The sequence below is a fragment of the Medicago sativa genome, chromosome 1, assembly GCF_051527215.1.
Source record: "Medicago sativa cultivar Bolivia chromosome 1, Bolivia_mono, whole genome shotgun sequence".
Taxonomy (NCBI): domain Eukaryota; kingdom Viridiplantae; phylum Streptophyta; class Magnoliopsida; order Fabales; family Fabaceae; genus Medicago; species Medicago sativa.
Window position 1 is genome coordinate 83373846 of NC_140749.1, and position 19206 is coordinate 83393051.

Here is a 19206-nt window from a genome sequence, read left to right on the forward strand (position 1 = left end):
TTAAGAAAAGTAAAATATAAGAATTTGAAGTATAATTTTTTATGTTTTCTTTTGAATAAGTTTTATGTGTTGGATTAATTATTTAATTAATCAATTATGGATTGACAATAATCAATTATTATAAGTTAATATTAATTTATAAATTATGGTCTATAGTGTTGAGCACTAATTAGTTGATGAATATGTGTGATTGGGCTATTCTTACTAAATGGACCGTGATGGGTTGGACCATTTAGATAAGCCCAATGAGAGGTCCCTGCCCTCAGCCGTTTAACTATTTAAACGTCATCTCATCAGACGGTTAATTATTCTGAACATTCTGGTGCTAAACGGAATGAGGTTAGTCATCCCTCTCATCCTTCCGACAACCATCCTTCATGAATCATAAATCTTAAAGGTACACAATCTCTTATTCCTTCTTTCTTGTCTTGCTATATTTTGTATCTAATGATCCATGACTAAATCCTAAAACTTTTATCATTGTGGAAAAAAATATAAAAACAATTTTCATTGGCTATTAGTTATTGAGAAAAGTGAAGAGAGAGAAAATTTGCATTTAATTTTAGGAGAATAAACAAAAGTTTTTCTTTGAAAATCTTATTTTTTTAAAAAACAAGATTAAATAGTATAAAAGTTTGTCTTTTTTTTTTACATTTTGGGACAAAAAAATTTAGTTTTTTTTTGCTTACATTTTGGGACGGATGTAGTATTTTTGAAGATGTTTGTAATTTGTTGGGTGTTTGTTAAAACAATTAATGGCAATAATTTTTTTTTCAAAAACAACAATTATTTATTTAAAAAATTTATATTTAATATTAAATGTACAAATTCCAATACAAAATCTTGTCAAAAAAAAGTTTCAATGCAAAATTTTTATTTTAAATTTTTTAACATGTGCAAATTTGCACATGATAGAAAAACCATTTGTTATTTATCCCACTTTGTTCAGGTTTTTGCGTTGTTTAAATATAAATATGTTTGAATACCTTTATCATTTGAACTAACTTTTGGGACGAGGTTCAAATTAATTTAACAATTATAAGGCAAGATATCACATGACAAACATTTTTATTGTTATTAAAAAAAAACTTTTACAATGTATGTTAAAAAAAAGTTATTTTCGTATTTTTGTATGGACAAAGATTTTAATTTTTGTCATATTTCTTGTCTCCTAGTTTGTTTAATCTCTAGAACAAATATAGAGTCAAACACAATATAATTGTAGTTGTTATGATCAATCTTTTATTTTATTTTTTTAGCAGATCAAACACATTCAATATCTGTATAAGGTGGAGAGTTTTAACAAGATCTTTGAGCAATATGATAGAATCTTTTGATTTGTTGACATTTACATGGTCCACCAAACTACATAGATTCTATATAAATTTGATAGAATTTATTTGAATTTTTTAATTCATTAGACATCAAAGAAAATGTGTTGAAAACTATATGTGTTAAAAGCGTGTTGAGAACATTATTATGTACACGATTTATAGTTTAACCACGTCATTTACTATCTTTATTTAATCCATTCGTTTATTTTTTTAGGAAATGTTTTATATGTTTGTTTTATTAAAGTGTCTCGTTTGGTTTACGCATAGTAAAAAATGGTTATGTAAGTTTAACAATAAAATAGTTCATATATTTTTTTCCTAACCAACCTTAATTGGGATTTTTGAGCTCCAATAGACGTCCAAACTATTTTCACACCTTAAACCCTTTAAATCTATTATGTGATTGATCATCGGGTCGACAACAAGACATCTAATTTGTTTACCAGAGTTGGATCACCTCTGATAAATAAAATCCATTCGTTTCATTATTTTGTACATGATTTATTTGTTTAAACCCTTTGGGATTTTTAGGAATTGTTTAATCCATTTGTTTCCTTACAAGTGTCTTGTTCGATTTGCGCATATTTCTTACAAAATTATTATAGGAATGCTAACAACACTCTCTTTTGAACCCACTTTCTAATACTCATTTTTTTATTGGTTTAAATCATCGTGGGTCTAAACTTTGAAAATTAAACCCACACAAAATGGTGGGACATACATTGATTTCATCAAATAAAGAATGAGTGCTAGAGAAAGTGTTGAAAAGTGAGTGTTGCTAGCATTTCTCAAATTATTATGTTAACTTCAACGATGAAATACCTCATATGATTTTGTTTCTAATCTACTGTAATTTAGTCAAAACAATCTTTTACGTTAAGATGCTTTGTAAATATTGTCATATTAATCCATTAATATACTTACTTATTATCATATCAATTCCCGAGTATTTACTGTCGTATCAATCCTAATTCGAAAATAGTCAATGTCAACATTGAGAGGCTATCTTACTGTCAAAAACTATTTTGACTAACGAAGTGCACAATCAGAAACTTTTTTGAAATTTTGACACATTAAGAGACTATTTTAACTAATCGTTACACATTCTATTACCAAAATGACTACTACCCCATTTAATAATTACTAACATGCATAATAACAGTCCAGTTTTTCAACCTTTTTCAGATGAAAACCATAGTCGGCCTTCATCGTGGTGAAAGTTAGACTTTTTGTACATGATAATAAGTAGCGACACTTGTTGATAATGTGACAGCCCTTGCAAAGATGTAAGCTCCCTCATTTGTTTGTCTCATGTTGAAGTCAACCTTAAAGTTAGTGAAATAAGTACTCCCTCCGTCCCGGAATAACTGACCCATTTTCTAAAAAAAAGTGTCCCAAAATAACTGACTCATTTCAATTTTCAATACAACTTTCATCATTTCCAATACAATATAACACTAAATAATACTACTTTTATCATTCCCAATACAATATATTCCACTTTCCCCTTTATTTATACACTTTTCTTAATCTGTGTGAAAAACCAAAGTAGGTCAATTAAATTGGGACGGAGGTAGTAGTAAAAAGACTCCTTTCTTGTGTCATCACAATGTGCCATCGTGACTAACAAAAAAATTATTATGTTAACATCAAGTGTCATTGTGATGACACTGTTTCAAGTGCGGACACTATGCTCAAGACCACCGTTAGGATACTTTTTTGTTAGCCATAATAGGTCATTCACGAGTAAAAGTCTTTTTGTTTCTTCCTTCTCTTGGGTTTCTTTGTTTTCCAAAATCCTCTTAACTCTTCATAATCAATTGCCTATAATATTACTACAAGAAAATTCAAACAAAAGCATCATAAACAAACAACACAACTTCTTGTTAGATACAAGATGGAATAAATATATATAGATGCATTAACGTACTATCAGTAATTAAAGTGACATGTCCTCAAAAATATTTGAATTATGTCATTTGAGGTTACAAGGGTAATCTCTTACCGTCTAAATGACACTTGATGGGCAGATGTATAAATATATCAGCTTAACAAACATCCTTGAGCATTTAGTGTACTCATTGTATCTTTCTCCAGTCTCTTTATACTCAGGTCTATATGAATCGGAAAAGCAAACAACTAAATGATAACACCGACTAAAAATATATTTGATACTTGCATAACATTTTTCTACCCCTTCATGCGGAGAATCTTATCTTATGCTTAAACATCTTTATAAGTAGTTAGGTTTAGAATTAAAATATCATTAAAGATATACGGTGGAAGAAAAAAAAAACACAACAAGAGGCATCAAAATATTTAGTTAACGAGCAAAATGAAGACGTAGGTTAAAAACCACCTAAAATCCGTAAGAATGTCATGTCTACCATGGAGTACATAAGGTACAAAAAATTGAAGCTGTTCAAAAAGGAATAATTTCAATCACAAAGAAACTCAAGTCAAATGTAGATGTCGACCTCATTCAAGAAAGTATTGGTAAGGATTACAACAACACAAAAAAATGAATTTCAACTTGAAATTCAATGTCTCGAAATAGTTTTTTTTTTCCTTCAAGTTTAGCGTTTGTATCAAATTAATCCTTTTAGTTTTTTTAGTTTTAAATTAGTCATTTATGTTAGTAAAAGTGTGCACCTAATTCTTTAAGTCGTAAAATATATGCACCATTACCTTATTTCCATCAAACTCAGTTAAAAAGTGTTTATATGAACATTGATTTTTAAGTTGATAGGTCTAAATTTACGGTTCACAAAATTAGGTGTATTATTCGGTCTTAGTTTGAAACAAAAACTATTAATTCTTTGATTTATAATAGTGTTGATGAAATATTTATCTATAAAATTAGAATGAAATTGCGAAACAATAAGAATAGAATGTATATAACTTTCCTTAAAAAAAAATGTATATAACTCATATTTGATGTCATCAATACATGTCAAATGGTCATGTAAGCATTTTTTTGATAGAGTTCGATGGAAAAAGGAATCCATTTATTACAAAAAAATAAAATAAAGGATTCCATTTTTTGATGTGTTCACTTTTACTGACATAAATGATCAATTTAAACCTGAAATAACTAAAATGACTAATCAGATACAAACATTAAACTTAAATGACCCCAATTTTTTTTTTTTGACAAAAACAAAAGGATATTCATTCATTCAAATCGATAGAATACATCAGATACAAACATCGCTAAAAACGTAAAGAGTGAATCTGCGAACAAACTCACAACAAATACCCATGCTTCCGGATACCCATGATAAAACTTAATTCACCGAAATACCCATGCTTCCGGATCTGCAACGTTGACGCCCAAATCATTGGTTGAATTTGTAATTGACTGATGTAGATCTTTCAATAGGAACTAAACGAACACTGCGACAAGACGCGAAATCAAGCGCCGCACAAGACGACGAACAACACAACGCCGCACTTAGACGACGAAATTACAAAAAACACAAAAGAAAAAACTTGATATATGTGAAAACCACTTATTTAGATTGAAAGAAAAGGGAAAAAAAAGATGTAGAGGGGTGATTCTAGGTCAAAAAATGACCTAAAACCACCCCTCTATGATGAACGAAGGAGAAAGAAAGTTTAGAGAGAAGTTAGAGTTTCTCTCGCTAAAAAACTAGGACCGACAAAACTTTTTGGATTTTTAATCATTTGTTGACGACCCCAAAATTTATTTGACATATATATTTTTTAAACATATATTTAAATTTAAAATAAATTATCGTTAGGATTTATATTTGAAATTTGTTTTAAGTACTTTTAGGAATTGTAGTTTGTTCTTTATTCTAAGGATTAAAATATGTTTATGAATAACAATCTGACTCTATACAGTCATGAATAAAAATATAGAACTAAAATTTTTAATATAAAATATCTCAAATAATTTATGTAAATAAAAACTCATACACATTAAAAAAAGTATTTGGAAGAGATGGTAAGGAATATTGCGAAGGAGATTTTATCATTCATTGTCGTCTTATATGTATTGTGAAGAAGAATAGCACGGATATGGATTACAAGCGGAGGATTCTAAGGTTCATAAGAAAAAACACAACCAAACAAAAAACTAAACCATTGATGTTTAGAAAAGATTAAACCACACACCTTCATATGTCGAGGAAAAACATCTCCGATTTTCTTCATCAAACGTTAGGTTTGTCAAAATGAAATGGAATACCTGAATCATTATGACTATGGCTTCAAATTTTAATGGACCAGCCCAAAAAATCATATTTAAACAATCCAAAAACTGAAAAATTATTTTAATTTTTTTCCGGTAACAATAGAAAAAAAAAATTCATAATTTTTTTTGAAAACAACAATGATATGAAAATGAAAAAAATAGCAGAAATTGTGTTTGAGTGCACACAAGACTCAAGAGCCATATACTATTATATCGCCCCCTCTAAGTATTACTCCCTCCGTCCCTTAATGTAACCCCCCTTTGCATTTTTCACATTTCTTAAGAAAAGTTGTCAGTGTAATTAATGTGTCTGTTTTGTGTATTAATATTACCAAATTGTTCTTTGTTTGTATGTGTATTAATTTGACTATTCAAATTTTAAGACAAGTTAGTAGTATTAATTAGGGGTATGTTTAGGAAAAAAGTAATAAATGCATCTAGTAATTTGAAAAGGAGGTTACATTTAAGGACAAAAATAAAATCAAATGTGTGGTTACATTAAGGGACGGAGGGAGTATATATTGGCCTAACAGTTTATAAATTTTGCACCTATTCTCAATGAATGACTCAAACAACACGGGAATATCCAATACCCGAAACAAAGAATATCTTATTTCCTATTCTCAATCAATGACTCAAACAACAACAAGGGAATATCCAATACCCCGTAAAACAAAGAATATTTTATTTTCTTAGAGTCCCTTCGAAGCATATGATATGATAAAACATGACATAATAAGAAGTGAAATAAAGACAGGATAAAATAGTGGTAATAAACAATTATTCTATCTTATTTTTTGTGCGTAGTGTTGAAGTTGATTTTGAAGTTGTTTGTAGTTTGTTGTTAGTCTCACATCGCTCAGGTTCCCGGGCTGTCGAATGTATAAATATGTTTGAGTACCCTCCTCCTTAGAGCTAGTTTTTGGGGATGAGATCCAAACTTATTTAACATGGTATCAGGGTCGAGTTAAAGATTGCGATGTGGGAATTTGACCCAGGCCCACGCTAGGCGTGAGGGTGGGTGTTGAAGTTGGTTTTGAAGTTGTTTGTAGTTTGTTGTTAGTCCCACATCGCTCAAGTTCCCGGGCTGTCGAGTGTATAAATATGCTTGAGTACCCTCCTCCTTAGAGCTAACTTTTGGGATGAGATCCAAGCTTATTTAGCACGTAGATGGTAAGAAATATAAAATATAATAATTAAAATATAATAATAATAGTGTTACTTTATCCAAATTATATAGTGTTACTTTATCCAAATTATAAGATATATGATATGATTACATGATACAAATTATAAGATATATGATATGATTACATGATAAAACTAGTTTCAATTTCAAAACCAATCAAATCAGACAATTTGTTCCAAGATTATTCTTTTTGAATGACATGTATATAGTTTTAAGATTATTTTGTGAAGGAAAAAAAATATGATTATACGAGTTACATTCAAAAACCATCCGGCAAGTAATTCAATATTTCACTTAATTTTGTTCCAAGATTATTCTTTTTGAATGACATGTATATAGTTTTAAGATTATTTTGTGAAGGAAAAAAAAAATGATTATACGAGTTACATTCAAAAACCATCCGGCAAGTAATTCAATATTTCACTTAATTAAATCAAACAGAATTGTATTTGAACTGGGACATACTAGTTGAAACTTGAAATTGAGAGACACCGTAGGAAAAATCCTTTTTTCAACATGACGTGTTTTTTTTCTTTCTTTCTTTCAACAAGTTGTTTAATTTGTGATGTAGTGCGTGGTATGACGAAGATGAAGCACGAGGCACACGAGAGAAGGAATTTTGGGGAGGGGGCAGGATAGAGAGAGGAGGAGGATACACGTCACTTGATATCCTATCAAGTTGCCAATCCAAAAAAACTAAGAATTATAAAAACAATTGATGAATAAGATAAAATTAGAAATACGTTTAATTTATATTTTTTATTAGTGTACCATACACTGGATATGATAATTTCATCACATATTCTTATTATGTTCACAAAACGGGTCCTTAATATCTCTATGCAATTATTGTGTCATGTATACATACTCCATCTTAAATAAAAGTATAAGCAAAATAACAGTTAAAAAGTTGATGTATATTTGATTAAATTCCGAACGACATACATCGACTATTCAACTATCATTTTTATTTCATTTAAAAAAATACAATCATTTTTATTTATATTTCATTCTAAAGAGAATATATAGAAATAAATAATTTCCAATACAATATCTAATTTTAGTTAATTAGTATCGAGTTATTAATTATCATTTTCCTTAACTTCATAGTTGGCATATAAAATAGAGCAACCAAAATTATATGCATCACATTTTTAGTGTCTTTTCGGATGCTTTTACAGTTGGTGTTATTCTATGTCAACCGTTAATATTTTAAACTAGTCCATGTGTCAATTAGAATTAGATCCATGTCTTTATGTCTTTAACACATGATAAGGGACTTAATTGAGAAACCTTTGATCCATATCTTTTCTAAACCATTCATGTTTAAAAAATATTAAACCCACTCACTCACTTTAAAAAAGTTAGTTCTAAATAAAAAACAAGAGCGGTGCAAATAATAACAATTTTTTGCATATAAAATAAACAAATAGTTAATAGAAATACTACATTAGTGTTAGTATTTTGAAAATAATCAAAAAATTAAAAAATTTATCATATATTGACATTAAAATTTGTTTATGAGGATATAAACATATACATTTTGTAATGAGTGCAGTGTAAATATTTTACAATTTTCGCATGTAAAATAAACAAATATTTAATTGAAATATGAGTAAATGTTTATATTTTCAGACAATTCACGAGTTTTCAAAACTTGATCGACAACACGATAAAAGTTTCTAAAAAAAAAAAACACGATAAAAGTTTGAAATAAAGAGATAAATTTTATTTTTATAAATATAAGCACATAATATCTATAACAGACGCAGTACAAATATTTAACATATCTTTACATATAAATATCATATAAATGTTTTTTCAAAAAAAAAATTATATTAACGTTGATATTTTAAAATACATTTCAAGTATTGTCATTGTATATGATTTAAAATACATTTCAAGTATTGTCATTGTATATGATTATTTGATAACAAAGTAATTTGCATTTGATATCTTAAAATATTTTACAACCCTTAGTTTGTTTGGGGATTGGTTGACCGGTGTTTTGCTTTTTTAGATTTATTTGGACTGGTTTTTGTAATTATGCTCTGTTTCTCTTTGTACTCCTTGTGCTAGGAAGCATATGCTTTTGTTAATTTATCTCATTTTGGCATGTTAAAAAAAAAATTACAACATTTTTAATATAATAATTATTTTCATTTGCTCAAAAAAATAATTATTTTCATATGATCAGTGTAATATTACGTGACTCGTGTGAATTAACATGTTTTTTTAACCAGTTAGTCTACGTCTACAATCAAACTGCTTTGCATTTATGACATTAAATAAAGGAAAATGCTACTTCTCAAGAAAAATAGCTTCAAGAATTTTTCAAGAAATAGTTGGCAAATTTTAATTGGATGATTTATTTGTCCACTTCCTATTTTTCAGCCACACCTCCTTGAATTGTGGCAAATAGTGCATTGTGATTGGCTATTCTTTATTCTTGAAGAATTCTTGATGTTATTTTTCTAGATATATAGCATTGCTCTTAAATAAATATGGTGAAGACACTCTTAAGTCCTAAGAGTTGTGGGTCCTTTCATTTTTGTTGACAAAAATCATATACACGCTGGACGTTGCAATTTCAGCCAACGAAGCTGGCTGTCTCTCATGGCTCATGTGATGTCACGTTCCATCCCGCAATAGTTTGATAAAAATTACTACTATAATAAAAATAGAGTTCTTAATAAATATTACTATTACAAAACTTGATTCAAATAAAAAAAACCAGATATTGTTGCTTATAATTAAAAAAAGCTGACATTTCAAAATTAAATTTTGCTTATAATTAACAACATTTTATTGTTGGCATACTAACACATATCTTAAGGGCAAATACTAGCATTTTTCTAATAATAATTACTAAAAGGTTCTTTTATAAAAAATATTTATTATAATAAATGTAGCATAAAATTATTAGTTTTCCCTTAATTTTTTTATTAGTCTCCGTAACCCATCTTTATAGATGTTAGGCTTATTATTTCCTTATCTTATGTTTTTCACGCTTTCTACAAACTTATGCAAGCGAGATATTTTTTTTTGGTGTTAACTTTCTTATTTGAAAGTAAGTAAAGCAAATTGTTTTAACTAAAATTTAAACTCAACCAATCAAGACAACATTTTCCTAAGCTATATGTACAAATATGATGAATACATGTATTTTTAAAAAAAAAAACAAATAATATTTAAAAGAAGTCCTATAAAAATGAAACTGATAAATACAAAAAATTAGTTTTATATTTACAAATGGAGGGAGTAATAATAAATACCTTATTAACTCATGAATTCTTACACGACAGCAAATATAATTTATGTTTGAAAATTTTATTTATTTATCAAGTTGATCTTAATTTGGGGGATAATTTTTATTAGAATAGAATCCATTCAAGCTAACATCAACTTAATTTACACATTTTTTTTGTTAATTAATGCATAAACATTTTAATATAAATTTCTTAAAACATTAATAATTAAGAGTCATATTTTTGCAATTACAAATTTTTTCTTAAAATTATATAAAAATGGTGAAAGTTATTGCAGCTTTTTTTCAGCCATTAATTTGAACTACTACTACTACTACTACTACTACTACTTCACCTTGACCTTGATACTTGAATTGGGTTATGAGGTTATAGTTGGAAATTCAAAAAGGTTTGAACTTTCAGTTCACCGAACGTTCTTTGTGTTTCAATGACTGTTGGGTAGTAGTGGATCACTAAATTCTTTGTCTTGTTACTGTTTTCAGAATCAGATTCCAAGGAACTTTGTGTTTTGTTCTTTCTGAGGTTGTTGGCAAATTGAGCTGTCAGCTTTTTACTTCTTTTGAGTCTAAAATTCTCAATTTTTTTTATATTTGTTGAGTTTTTTCTGCTTGCAAATGATTCTGCTGCTGAGAGTTGAAAATACTGATTATTGTGATTGTGATGGGTTGTAATGGGATTGAACATTTGTGCAAAGAAGTAGTTGAAGATGAAAAGGGTCTAAGAAAAATGGATGATGATAAGTTAGTTAGTGTGAGAGGTGAAAGTGAAATTATGTCTCGAGAAGATGACGATTCACCTTCATCTAAGGAGAGGGGAAGCCAATCATCGGAAGTTACTTCTTTGCCACACAAAGGTTTGTGCTCATTAGCTCTATCTAAATCAGATTTGTCTGCTGTCCAACACATGTTAGTGTTAGTGTCGTATCCGGTGTTTGTGTCGTTGTTTCATAGGTGAATTATGCTTTTCTGTTTTGCATGTATGTAGTTAATGAAGAACTAAAACCTTATTGTATATAATAGCATAGTTCATATTATTAAGTAGTCAATATTAAGTTATTTTTTTGTTGAAAGAAGTAGTCAACATATAGCTCTATGGAATCTTGTGGATTTATTTACCATATCCTATGAATTTAGGAAGGAATAAATGAAGAATCATATGTATAACTGATAGATATGTCATAAGTATATAGGATCAATGTAAAGATTTAGGGGGAAACAATTTGTGCTTTATTTTTTGTTTTTGAAAACTTGGTATCCAGGCAAAAGACCGACTAATTTGAGGCGTCCAATCACACCTTCCACTTGCGGGGCCCATTTAAAGCCAGAGACTTAGCCCACTGAAATTGGCACCAGGGTAATCAAACCTGAGACCTTGAGAGCGGCACAATCCAAGGTCCCAAGTCAAACACCATTAAACCAACCCAAATGGGTTACAATTTGTGCTTTATTGAAACTCTTCTTCAAAAGCCTTTATGCTTTATCATTGCTTTGCTGGGTTTAAATTACTTTCCTTCTGTGAAATGCCTTTTCTTTTTCTTAAAGTATATTATACTCTGGATTGCTTTTTAGGTTCACAAGTATAAACCTAAAAAGCCCAATTTTGTTGAAGTTTTTGTCAACATAAATAGATTTGGTTCTTTGTAAAAATAATTAGGTGCATGGGTGTTGGCAAATAGTGGCTATAGCGTAGTGGAATTCGAACAAACCGTTATTGTTTTGGGATATGTTATTTAGTACAAAGGGTTGTCAAATAGTGACTATTGCGGCAGTGTAGCCCTGTAGCGTAGTGGAATTTGAAGAAACCACTATTTTCAATTGACAATACCGGGGGTGCATGCTTACATCCTTCCTTGGTTGAATGCTTTTGGTCTTGTTCCTGTGGACTATTGTTTCTAACCTGCCTTTATTAAGAGATTGATTTCTTATAATTGGTTTCTTAAATTCTGTTCATAAAGGTTTGGAACATTGCATCACAGCTCCTATTGGAACTGAGAGAAACCCACTAATAGCTGAAGATGAGATTATGATTTCTAGATCAATGACAGAAAAGAGAGGGCTTCGAAGGCATGACCTAATATTGGACAGACTGTCAGAGGATGAGAAGGTATATGCAAGTTTCACTGTATGTGGATGGCCTAAAATTTCAAGGTTGTGCTTGTGTATATTTGAAAAATGTAGTTACAGCGTGTCTTTGTAGTGTTGTTATTGAAATTTTGTTCTGTATTGTGATCTATGCATTCTAATTATTTGATCTGTTTGCATGTTCATAACACTTAATTGTTTTGCTTACCAGCAAAAACTGATTGCTAACCTAGTGAAGATACAAAAAGATGGGACTGTTCAAGTTGATATAGAAACAAGTGCTTCAGTTGCTTCAGAGTTGTTAGAGTTCCAATCTTTTGAAGAGTCGGTAGCGAGCGGAAATTTGATTATTTCTGATTCAAATAAATCAGTTCCACGGTTACAAATTGTCATACTTGTGGTTGGAACTAGAGGCGATGTACAACCTTTTGTGGCCATTGCGAAGAGACTTCAGGCATGTTTGAGTATTGCATCTTAAACTAATTGTGATTTTTTGCTTACTTTCATGTGCAAGATTTATGTGAGTTTTGAGTTAATACATTTTGTTATATTCAATGGTAATATTCATTCTGTATCGCTGATCACTAATTTGCCTTTTGTTCCTTAAATTAACACGGGTTTCAGCTTCTTTCTACTGATATAGCTATAAGACACTGAGCTTGTAAATTAAACTGGGTTTCTAAATTTCAGGGAAGACATATTATGGTGTTCTGTAGTTTTAGATAGCTTTATTTTTGTAAGTTGGGGATCCCTAGGCTTTTCCTTATTGAGCTGATTGGCGATTGCAGTCACAAGATTTGAAATTTTGAACCAAATTATTTGAAGGGAAGCAAAATATTGATTTTCAACTACTGTTTATGAATTTTACATTTTGGCAATCAATTTTGTTGAATTTATACTTCCATACTTTCATACTTGAACTAATACCAATGTTTACTTGCAGGAGTATGGTCATCGCGTTAGGCTAGCAACTCATGCTAATTTCAAGACATTTGTAAGGTCAGCTGGTGTAAATTTCTATCCTCTGGGTGGTGATCCTCGAGTATTGGCAGGATGTAAGAGGTTCCTTTTAATAATTTATTTAATATTTAATAATTAATTTATATTTCGGCCTACTTGTACTTTGTTTAACTTGACTGTAGCCAGCCCTCTTTTAGCTGCTTTATATCGGTTCACCTGTTAAATTTAGTATTCAGGTTAGAAAACATGCTAGAATGCAGTGTTATACCATGGTGTTTAATATTACTTAATTTCTCTTGGAGTTTTCTGAAAAGGATGACTAAATGATTTTAAAATTACTTTTCAAGATATATATAATATCTTGTTTTTATACCTCAAGCTATTACTATAAAATGAATTGTCCAAATTTTCAAGTGTTAATCATAGGCTCAACCGTATAAATAGATACTTCAACATATCTTGCCAGCCTAGAACTGCATATGGACTTACGACAAATTTGAATTGGATATGGATGCATAATATACTAATTACCAAGCAAAAACAATTAGCTCTTGGAGAATTTGAAATACAATCAAAGCATCTTAAATAACCAATTGTAGTGTAGGGTGAAGAAAAGAAAGATAATAGAAATGAATAAAACTCAAACCTCTAAACATAATGATCCCTTATAAAAACTTCCAAATAACAACTACCAAAGCTTAGGTGGAGTTGGTTAAATAAATCTAACGTTTTCACAGTGTCTCGTGTGTTCAATCATCTATCATAACATTCTCATCTCTTGAGCATTTACAAAACATGCGCCTGATCCTTGCATTGAAGATTAAGCTAACTCAGTTTCTCCTATTTTTGTTTTTAAGTGTGTCAAAACGATAACATATTTTTGTTTTAAGTTTTAACCATATCCCATTTTCTATCCAACTCATTATATATGCTTAAACTGATAGACTAAATGAGTTATTTAAATAATAGATATGGCAAGGAATAAAGGTCTGATTCCGTCTGGACCGACTGAAATATCTAACCAAAGAAAGCAGCTGAAGGTCATTATCGATTCTCTTCTTCCAGCCTGCACAGCACCTGATTTGGAAACCGGCATTCCCTTCACAGCTCAGGCTATTATTGCAAACCCTCCCGCATATGGTGAGTGATTAGAAGATTATTGTATTGTGTATTTGTATTTCTCCATCCCATCTTACTTGATCAAATAAAAAGTTCTTATTGTGTATATACAAAAAATTACACATGGGTGAAAGGCAAAGGAGCAACAAGCTGCGCCGCCAAGCCTTTTTAGATGGCAAAACTAATCCTCGTAAACACAACATTCATGGACTAGTTACCAATAGTTCTTTTATAGTTGATTTTTCTTTCAAGGATTAATTGCCAATTGTTCTTTTATTGCAAAGTGATAATCATATTTTCTTTCATTTGAGCATTATAGTTTTATTTTTCTTTTGTGTAATGTTTGCAAGTTTTCCAAGGCTCCTAGCACATAATTTTTAATTATATTTTTGATTCCGGCCTGCAGGGCATGTACATCTTGCTGAAGCCCTTGGGGTGCCTATTCACATCTTCTTCACAATGCCATGGACGTGAGTTTAATTTGTTATGATAATTTATTCACATTTTTTATGTTCGCAAGAGAAATTTTCATAACAAGATATAAGTTGCTTTCAGAGTCTTGAATAATATGCATGCAGTACTAAAATGTTTTATTTAAAACTAGCAACAATTGCATGTTCAGATATTCAGATAAATGCAGCATATTTTTTACCATCCCCTTTCTCGGTGCCTTTTAAAAAAATAATTTTTTCTCGTACATTTTTTAAAAATTTACAGGCCAACATATGCATTTCCCCACCCTTTGGCGCGTGTTTCTCAAAGTGCTGGTTATTGGGTATGTCCTTTTGCTGAAACAATATTTCATAATCTGATTTTGATATTTTTATGAATAATTTCTGGCCTTCCTTATTGGCAAACCTGTTCCAATATTTCCTTGCCATTTGCAGCTGTCTTATATAATTGTGGATCTACTGATATGGTGGGGAATGCGAGGAATCATTAATGATTTCAGAAAAAGAACGTTGAAGCTTGCTCCTATTGCATACTTCAGCATGTATCGTGGATCAATATCTCATTTACCAACTGCCTATATGTGGAGTCCTCATCTTGTTCCGAAACCAAGTGGTATGGACAAGGATGCAATTATTAATTGCATATTCTGATACCTTAATTATACTTTTTCAAACGAGTAATCATTTTATCATTCAAGTATTTGAAATAGGAGATAAATTCTATAAATGTTGACTTGAATTGTGAGAATATAAAGTTTTTGGCTGAAATCAAATAACTAATGAATTTTATTAAGAAAGAATTTGTAATTGATATGATTCAAATTAGATTCCACTAAACTATATAGTGTAGTATTACCTGTTTAATCTTCAAAGTTATTTAATATGTATATTGTATGAAGCACCATAAGGTTATTTGTGGTGATAATAACTTTTTGAAAATGTTAAAGATATAAAATCAATCATGGGCTTGCATTAAACAACTTAAGCTTAGAAGAATTGGTCCTTAAGGATAATGACTTTTAACTAATTTGCAGACTGGGGCTCTTTAGTTGATGTTGTTGGTTACTGTTTCTTGAGGCATGAGTCAAACTATCAACCACGGGAGGATTTTCTCCAATGGATTAAAAAAGGACCGCCTCCTTTATATTTTGGATTTGGGAGCATGGTATTGTAATTTTTCACACTTGTACTACTACGAGTCTTTGTTATGAATTTATCTCCTATTAATGCCTTTTTTTTTCTGTAAATTTTTCTGTTTGGATTCTGTAGTGTTCACCACCATTATAGTGTCAGTATTTGTTACTTTCTTGAAAAATCAACCCTATATTTAAGCTAATGAATCATGGTGGGATTTCGCATGCCAGGAGTTGGTCGTTACTTATGCCATTAGAGACATGACAAATATGATACCTCAGTTGGCATAGTGTATTTTTTGCCCACTACATGTTTGGATTGTAATACAAGTTTATTTTCACTTTTACATCTAAATGGCTTCTTAATTATTCATCAGATAATCTGCAATCAATCACCCCTTGTCTAGAACATGAAAACATACTCAGTTTGAAATTCAGATAATAGTTCAAATAAGATAATCTGCCTTGTACATTTGTACTATTTATCTATATCAAAGCTGTTATCATAATATAAATAGGCCCTGTTTGGTTTAACAACTTATTAAGCGCTTATAGGAAATGCGTTTATCATACAAAGACTTATGTATAAGCTATTTTTATAACAAGATAAAATAATCTCAAACTGTTTTTATATAAGTTATAAGCTGTTTTTATAAGCTATCCTGGAGAGCTTATGAAAATAAGCTGTAGCCAGCTTATGGACATGTCATAAGCTATTTTCATAAGCTCTCCTAAACAGTCTCAAAAGTGTTTATCCCAGTAGATAAGCTCAAATAATCTGTTTCGGATATACTCATAAGATAGTGAGCATAAAATTGTTACCTTGAGACGATTAGAAATATTTTAAGATATTTTTTAAGTCTTCTTAAAGAATTTGTATTTTACTTTGTCAGCCTCTTGAAGATCCTAAAATAACAACAGATGTTATATTGGAAGCACTAAAAGAGACAGAACAACGGGGAATTATCGACCGAGGTTGGGGCAATCTAGGGAATTGTAAGTATTCTCTTTCGATTTTGTTTTGTACCTATGTTACGCTTTTTTCAGATGCTGTTGAGGAAGTTATATTTTTGTTTCATATTCTGTTAATTAAATAAATGTCAATGATTGAATGGAATATATAGTTTCTATTAGGTTAAATCTCGTGATATCATTGTTGTTTTTGCCATTAACTTAGATTCATCATCGAGTTGAACTGAGTTGTTCGTGAGTTTGAAATGACTTGATCTCGAGCTGAAAAAAAGGTTCATGACGAACTCGAGTTGAATTTCAAATTGAACTAATTTTTATCCAGTCGGACTGATTCAAGTTTGAATCGTCTCTACTCATTTCCAGCCCTAATTTTGACCATATTAAGTTTAAAAATTGATAAACTTATTTCATAATTTGACTTATGAAATGCATTGAGATAATTATACATTATGTTATGTGCATTTTAGGTGATTGACGTTAGTTTCATTTGCATATGTTTTTAATTATGCAGTGACAGAAGTTTCTGACAACGTTTTCCTTCTTGAGGAATGCCCTCATGATTGGCTGTTTCCTCAATGTTCTGCTGTGGTTAGTTTCAATTTATGCTTTCTTGTGAGATTATTTTGTAAAGAAGAAAGAAAAATTGGAGGGGTCACAGGGGTTCTGGTTCTTTTATTCTTCCTTTCACTCAAATCTAGGCATGAATTTGCAGGTGCATCATGGTGGAGCGGGAACCACGGCTACAGGATTAAAATCTGGGGTAATCATTATTCAATAGCATCTTCATTCACTGAGATATTTTTTTATCCATAATATACTAGGATTTGTAGACTGTCTTAGGATTTTATTGACATTTTTTTGGTTCTATAAAAACAAAAATGAAAATCAGAACAGTGAGTTTATTGATTTCCCCCCCCCCCTCTGATTTGAATACCTTAATTTGCAGTGTCCAACAACAATAGTCCCATTCTTTGGAGATCAATTCTTTTGGGGAGATAGAATACATCAGAAAGAGTTGGGACCTGCTCCAATTCCAATATCCGAGCTCAATGTTGAGAATTTATCAAATGCCATAAAATTCATGCTCCAGCCAGAGGTAACTGTGTAGTCATCAGAGACCTTTATATCATTGCAAACAGTTTCATGGCCAGTCCAATAATATTAACTCTTAATGTATTTCAGGTGAAATCTCGGACAATGGAAGTTGCTAAGTTGATTGAGAGTGAAGATGGCGTTGCTGCAGCAGTGGACGCGTTTCATCGCCACCTGCCCGATGAGCTACCGCTGCCAACTCCATCTCATTTGGAAGACGCAGACCACTTAAGTCCTCTTGAGTGGTTTTTTGACCAACTTGCAAAGTGGTGTTGTTTGCCTTGTGGTGGTGTGTAGATTTTTTTAAATTCATATTATTATTTATTCTTTTTAATGATTTTATTCATTACTAATTAGGTTTTGATAGGAACTTTCTGTTATTACAGAATGGTAGCATAATGTTTTGGTTTGGTATTTATTTCATTCATTCTCTTAAGTCTCTTATATATGAGACCTTGACTAACAATAAATGTTCATGTAAATTAGATATTAGATTTCACCCTTCCCCCTCAAACATTTTGTATAGGAGGTTATGTCATTTGTTGTAGATTAAGAGTTGAGAGTTCTACTTACATAAAGAACTATGCTAGGTGTTTTTGTTTGATAGTTGATGATGATGTCATGCAATAATTGTGTAGTCTGAGGCTCAAATAAAATTGCTTGTGTTTTACTTCTCCCCCCTGGTCTTATCTCTCATATATGTATGAAGTTAACATTAATGATTTTGTATCTTGGTATTATAAGAGAAGTGAATGGTTCATTTATTATAGAAGTGACAAAAAATACATCCATGCAAAGTAAGAAAGTGATACGGCAAATCAAACAGAAAATCCTGACAACACTTGATCAATGAAACATTTAAAATGAAAAAAATAAAATAAAATACTATGTTAAATGCAGCAAGTAATACTTAAGTGCTTGATTTGAATAAAGGGAAATGCTTGATATTACGAATACCGATCAAACGAAGCCTAACAAATGAATTTGATCTGTTGAATTCTATTTTCCAACACTCCAGGGTTTTTAACGAATGAATCTGGTCCGTTGAATTCTATTTTCCAACACTCCAGGTTTTTTATTTTTTCTCTTTTTAAAGACAAATTCGTGTGTGAAGCGGATGGAAAATACTCCTTCCTACGAAGGATGTTTCCACGAAAACAAAAAATAAGAGCAACCTCTACCATGATTTCCACCAAATCTAAAATCGTATTATTTTAAAACTCAAATAGAACACCTAAACCATACCATATAGTTTGTTTCTTCTCGTGGTTGTAATGCATCGTGGTGTTTAGCAAAACTCAAATATAACACCTAAACTATGTAGTTATTGAAATTATTCTTTGCAAAATAAAAAAATATATATTTTTGGTGTATAATTTGTTTTTA

General features: G+C 30.4%; 1 protein-coding gene across 1 annotated transcript; it reads left to right on the forward strand.

Moving 5' to 3' along the window:
* The first annotated feature begins 10297 nt into the window (after positions 1-10297).
* Positions 10298-18496, forward strand: UGT80B1 (UDP-Glycosyltransferase superfamily protein). Its single transcript, XM_085741363.1, has 15 exons — positions 10298-10399; positions 10494-10864; positions 11966-12114; positions 12304-12546; positions 13036-13147; positions 14022-14192; positions 14578-14641; positions 14889-14946; positions 15059-15236; positions 15658-15788; positions 16650-16752; positions 17240-17316; positions 17441-17488; positions 17675-17824; positions 17911-18496. Exons 2-15 carry the CDS (start codon positions 10672-10674, stop codon positions 18115-18117), a joined length of 1884 nt encoding a protein of 627 aa, XP_085597489.1. The 5' UTR covers positions 10298-10399; positions 10494-10671; the 3' UTR covers positions 18118-18496.
* The last annotated feature ends 710 nt before the right edge of the window (positions 18497-19206 follow it).

What these genes read in the sequence shown, in the direction of transcription:
- UGT80B1 (XM_085741363.1), top strand. Translation starts at nt 10,672, where the DNA reads ATGGGTTGTAATGGGATTGAACATTTGTGCAAAGAAGTAGTTGAAGAT. An exon ending in CTCAAAGTGCTGGTTATTGG is followed by an intron (nt 14,947 to 15,058) that starts GTATGTCCTTTT and finishes TGCCATTTGCAG; the next exon opens with CTGTCTTATATAATTGTGGA. An exon ending in CTACAGGATTAAAATCTGGG is followed by an intron (nt 17,489 to 17,674) that starts GTAATCATTATT and finishes CTTAATTTGCAG; the next exon opens with TGTCCAACAACAATAGTCCC.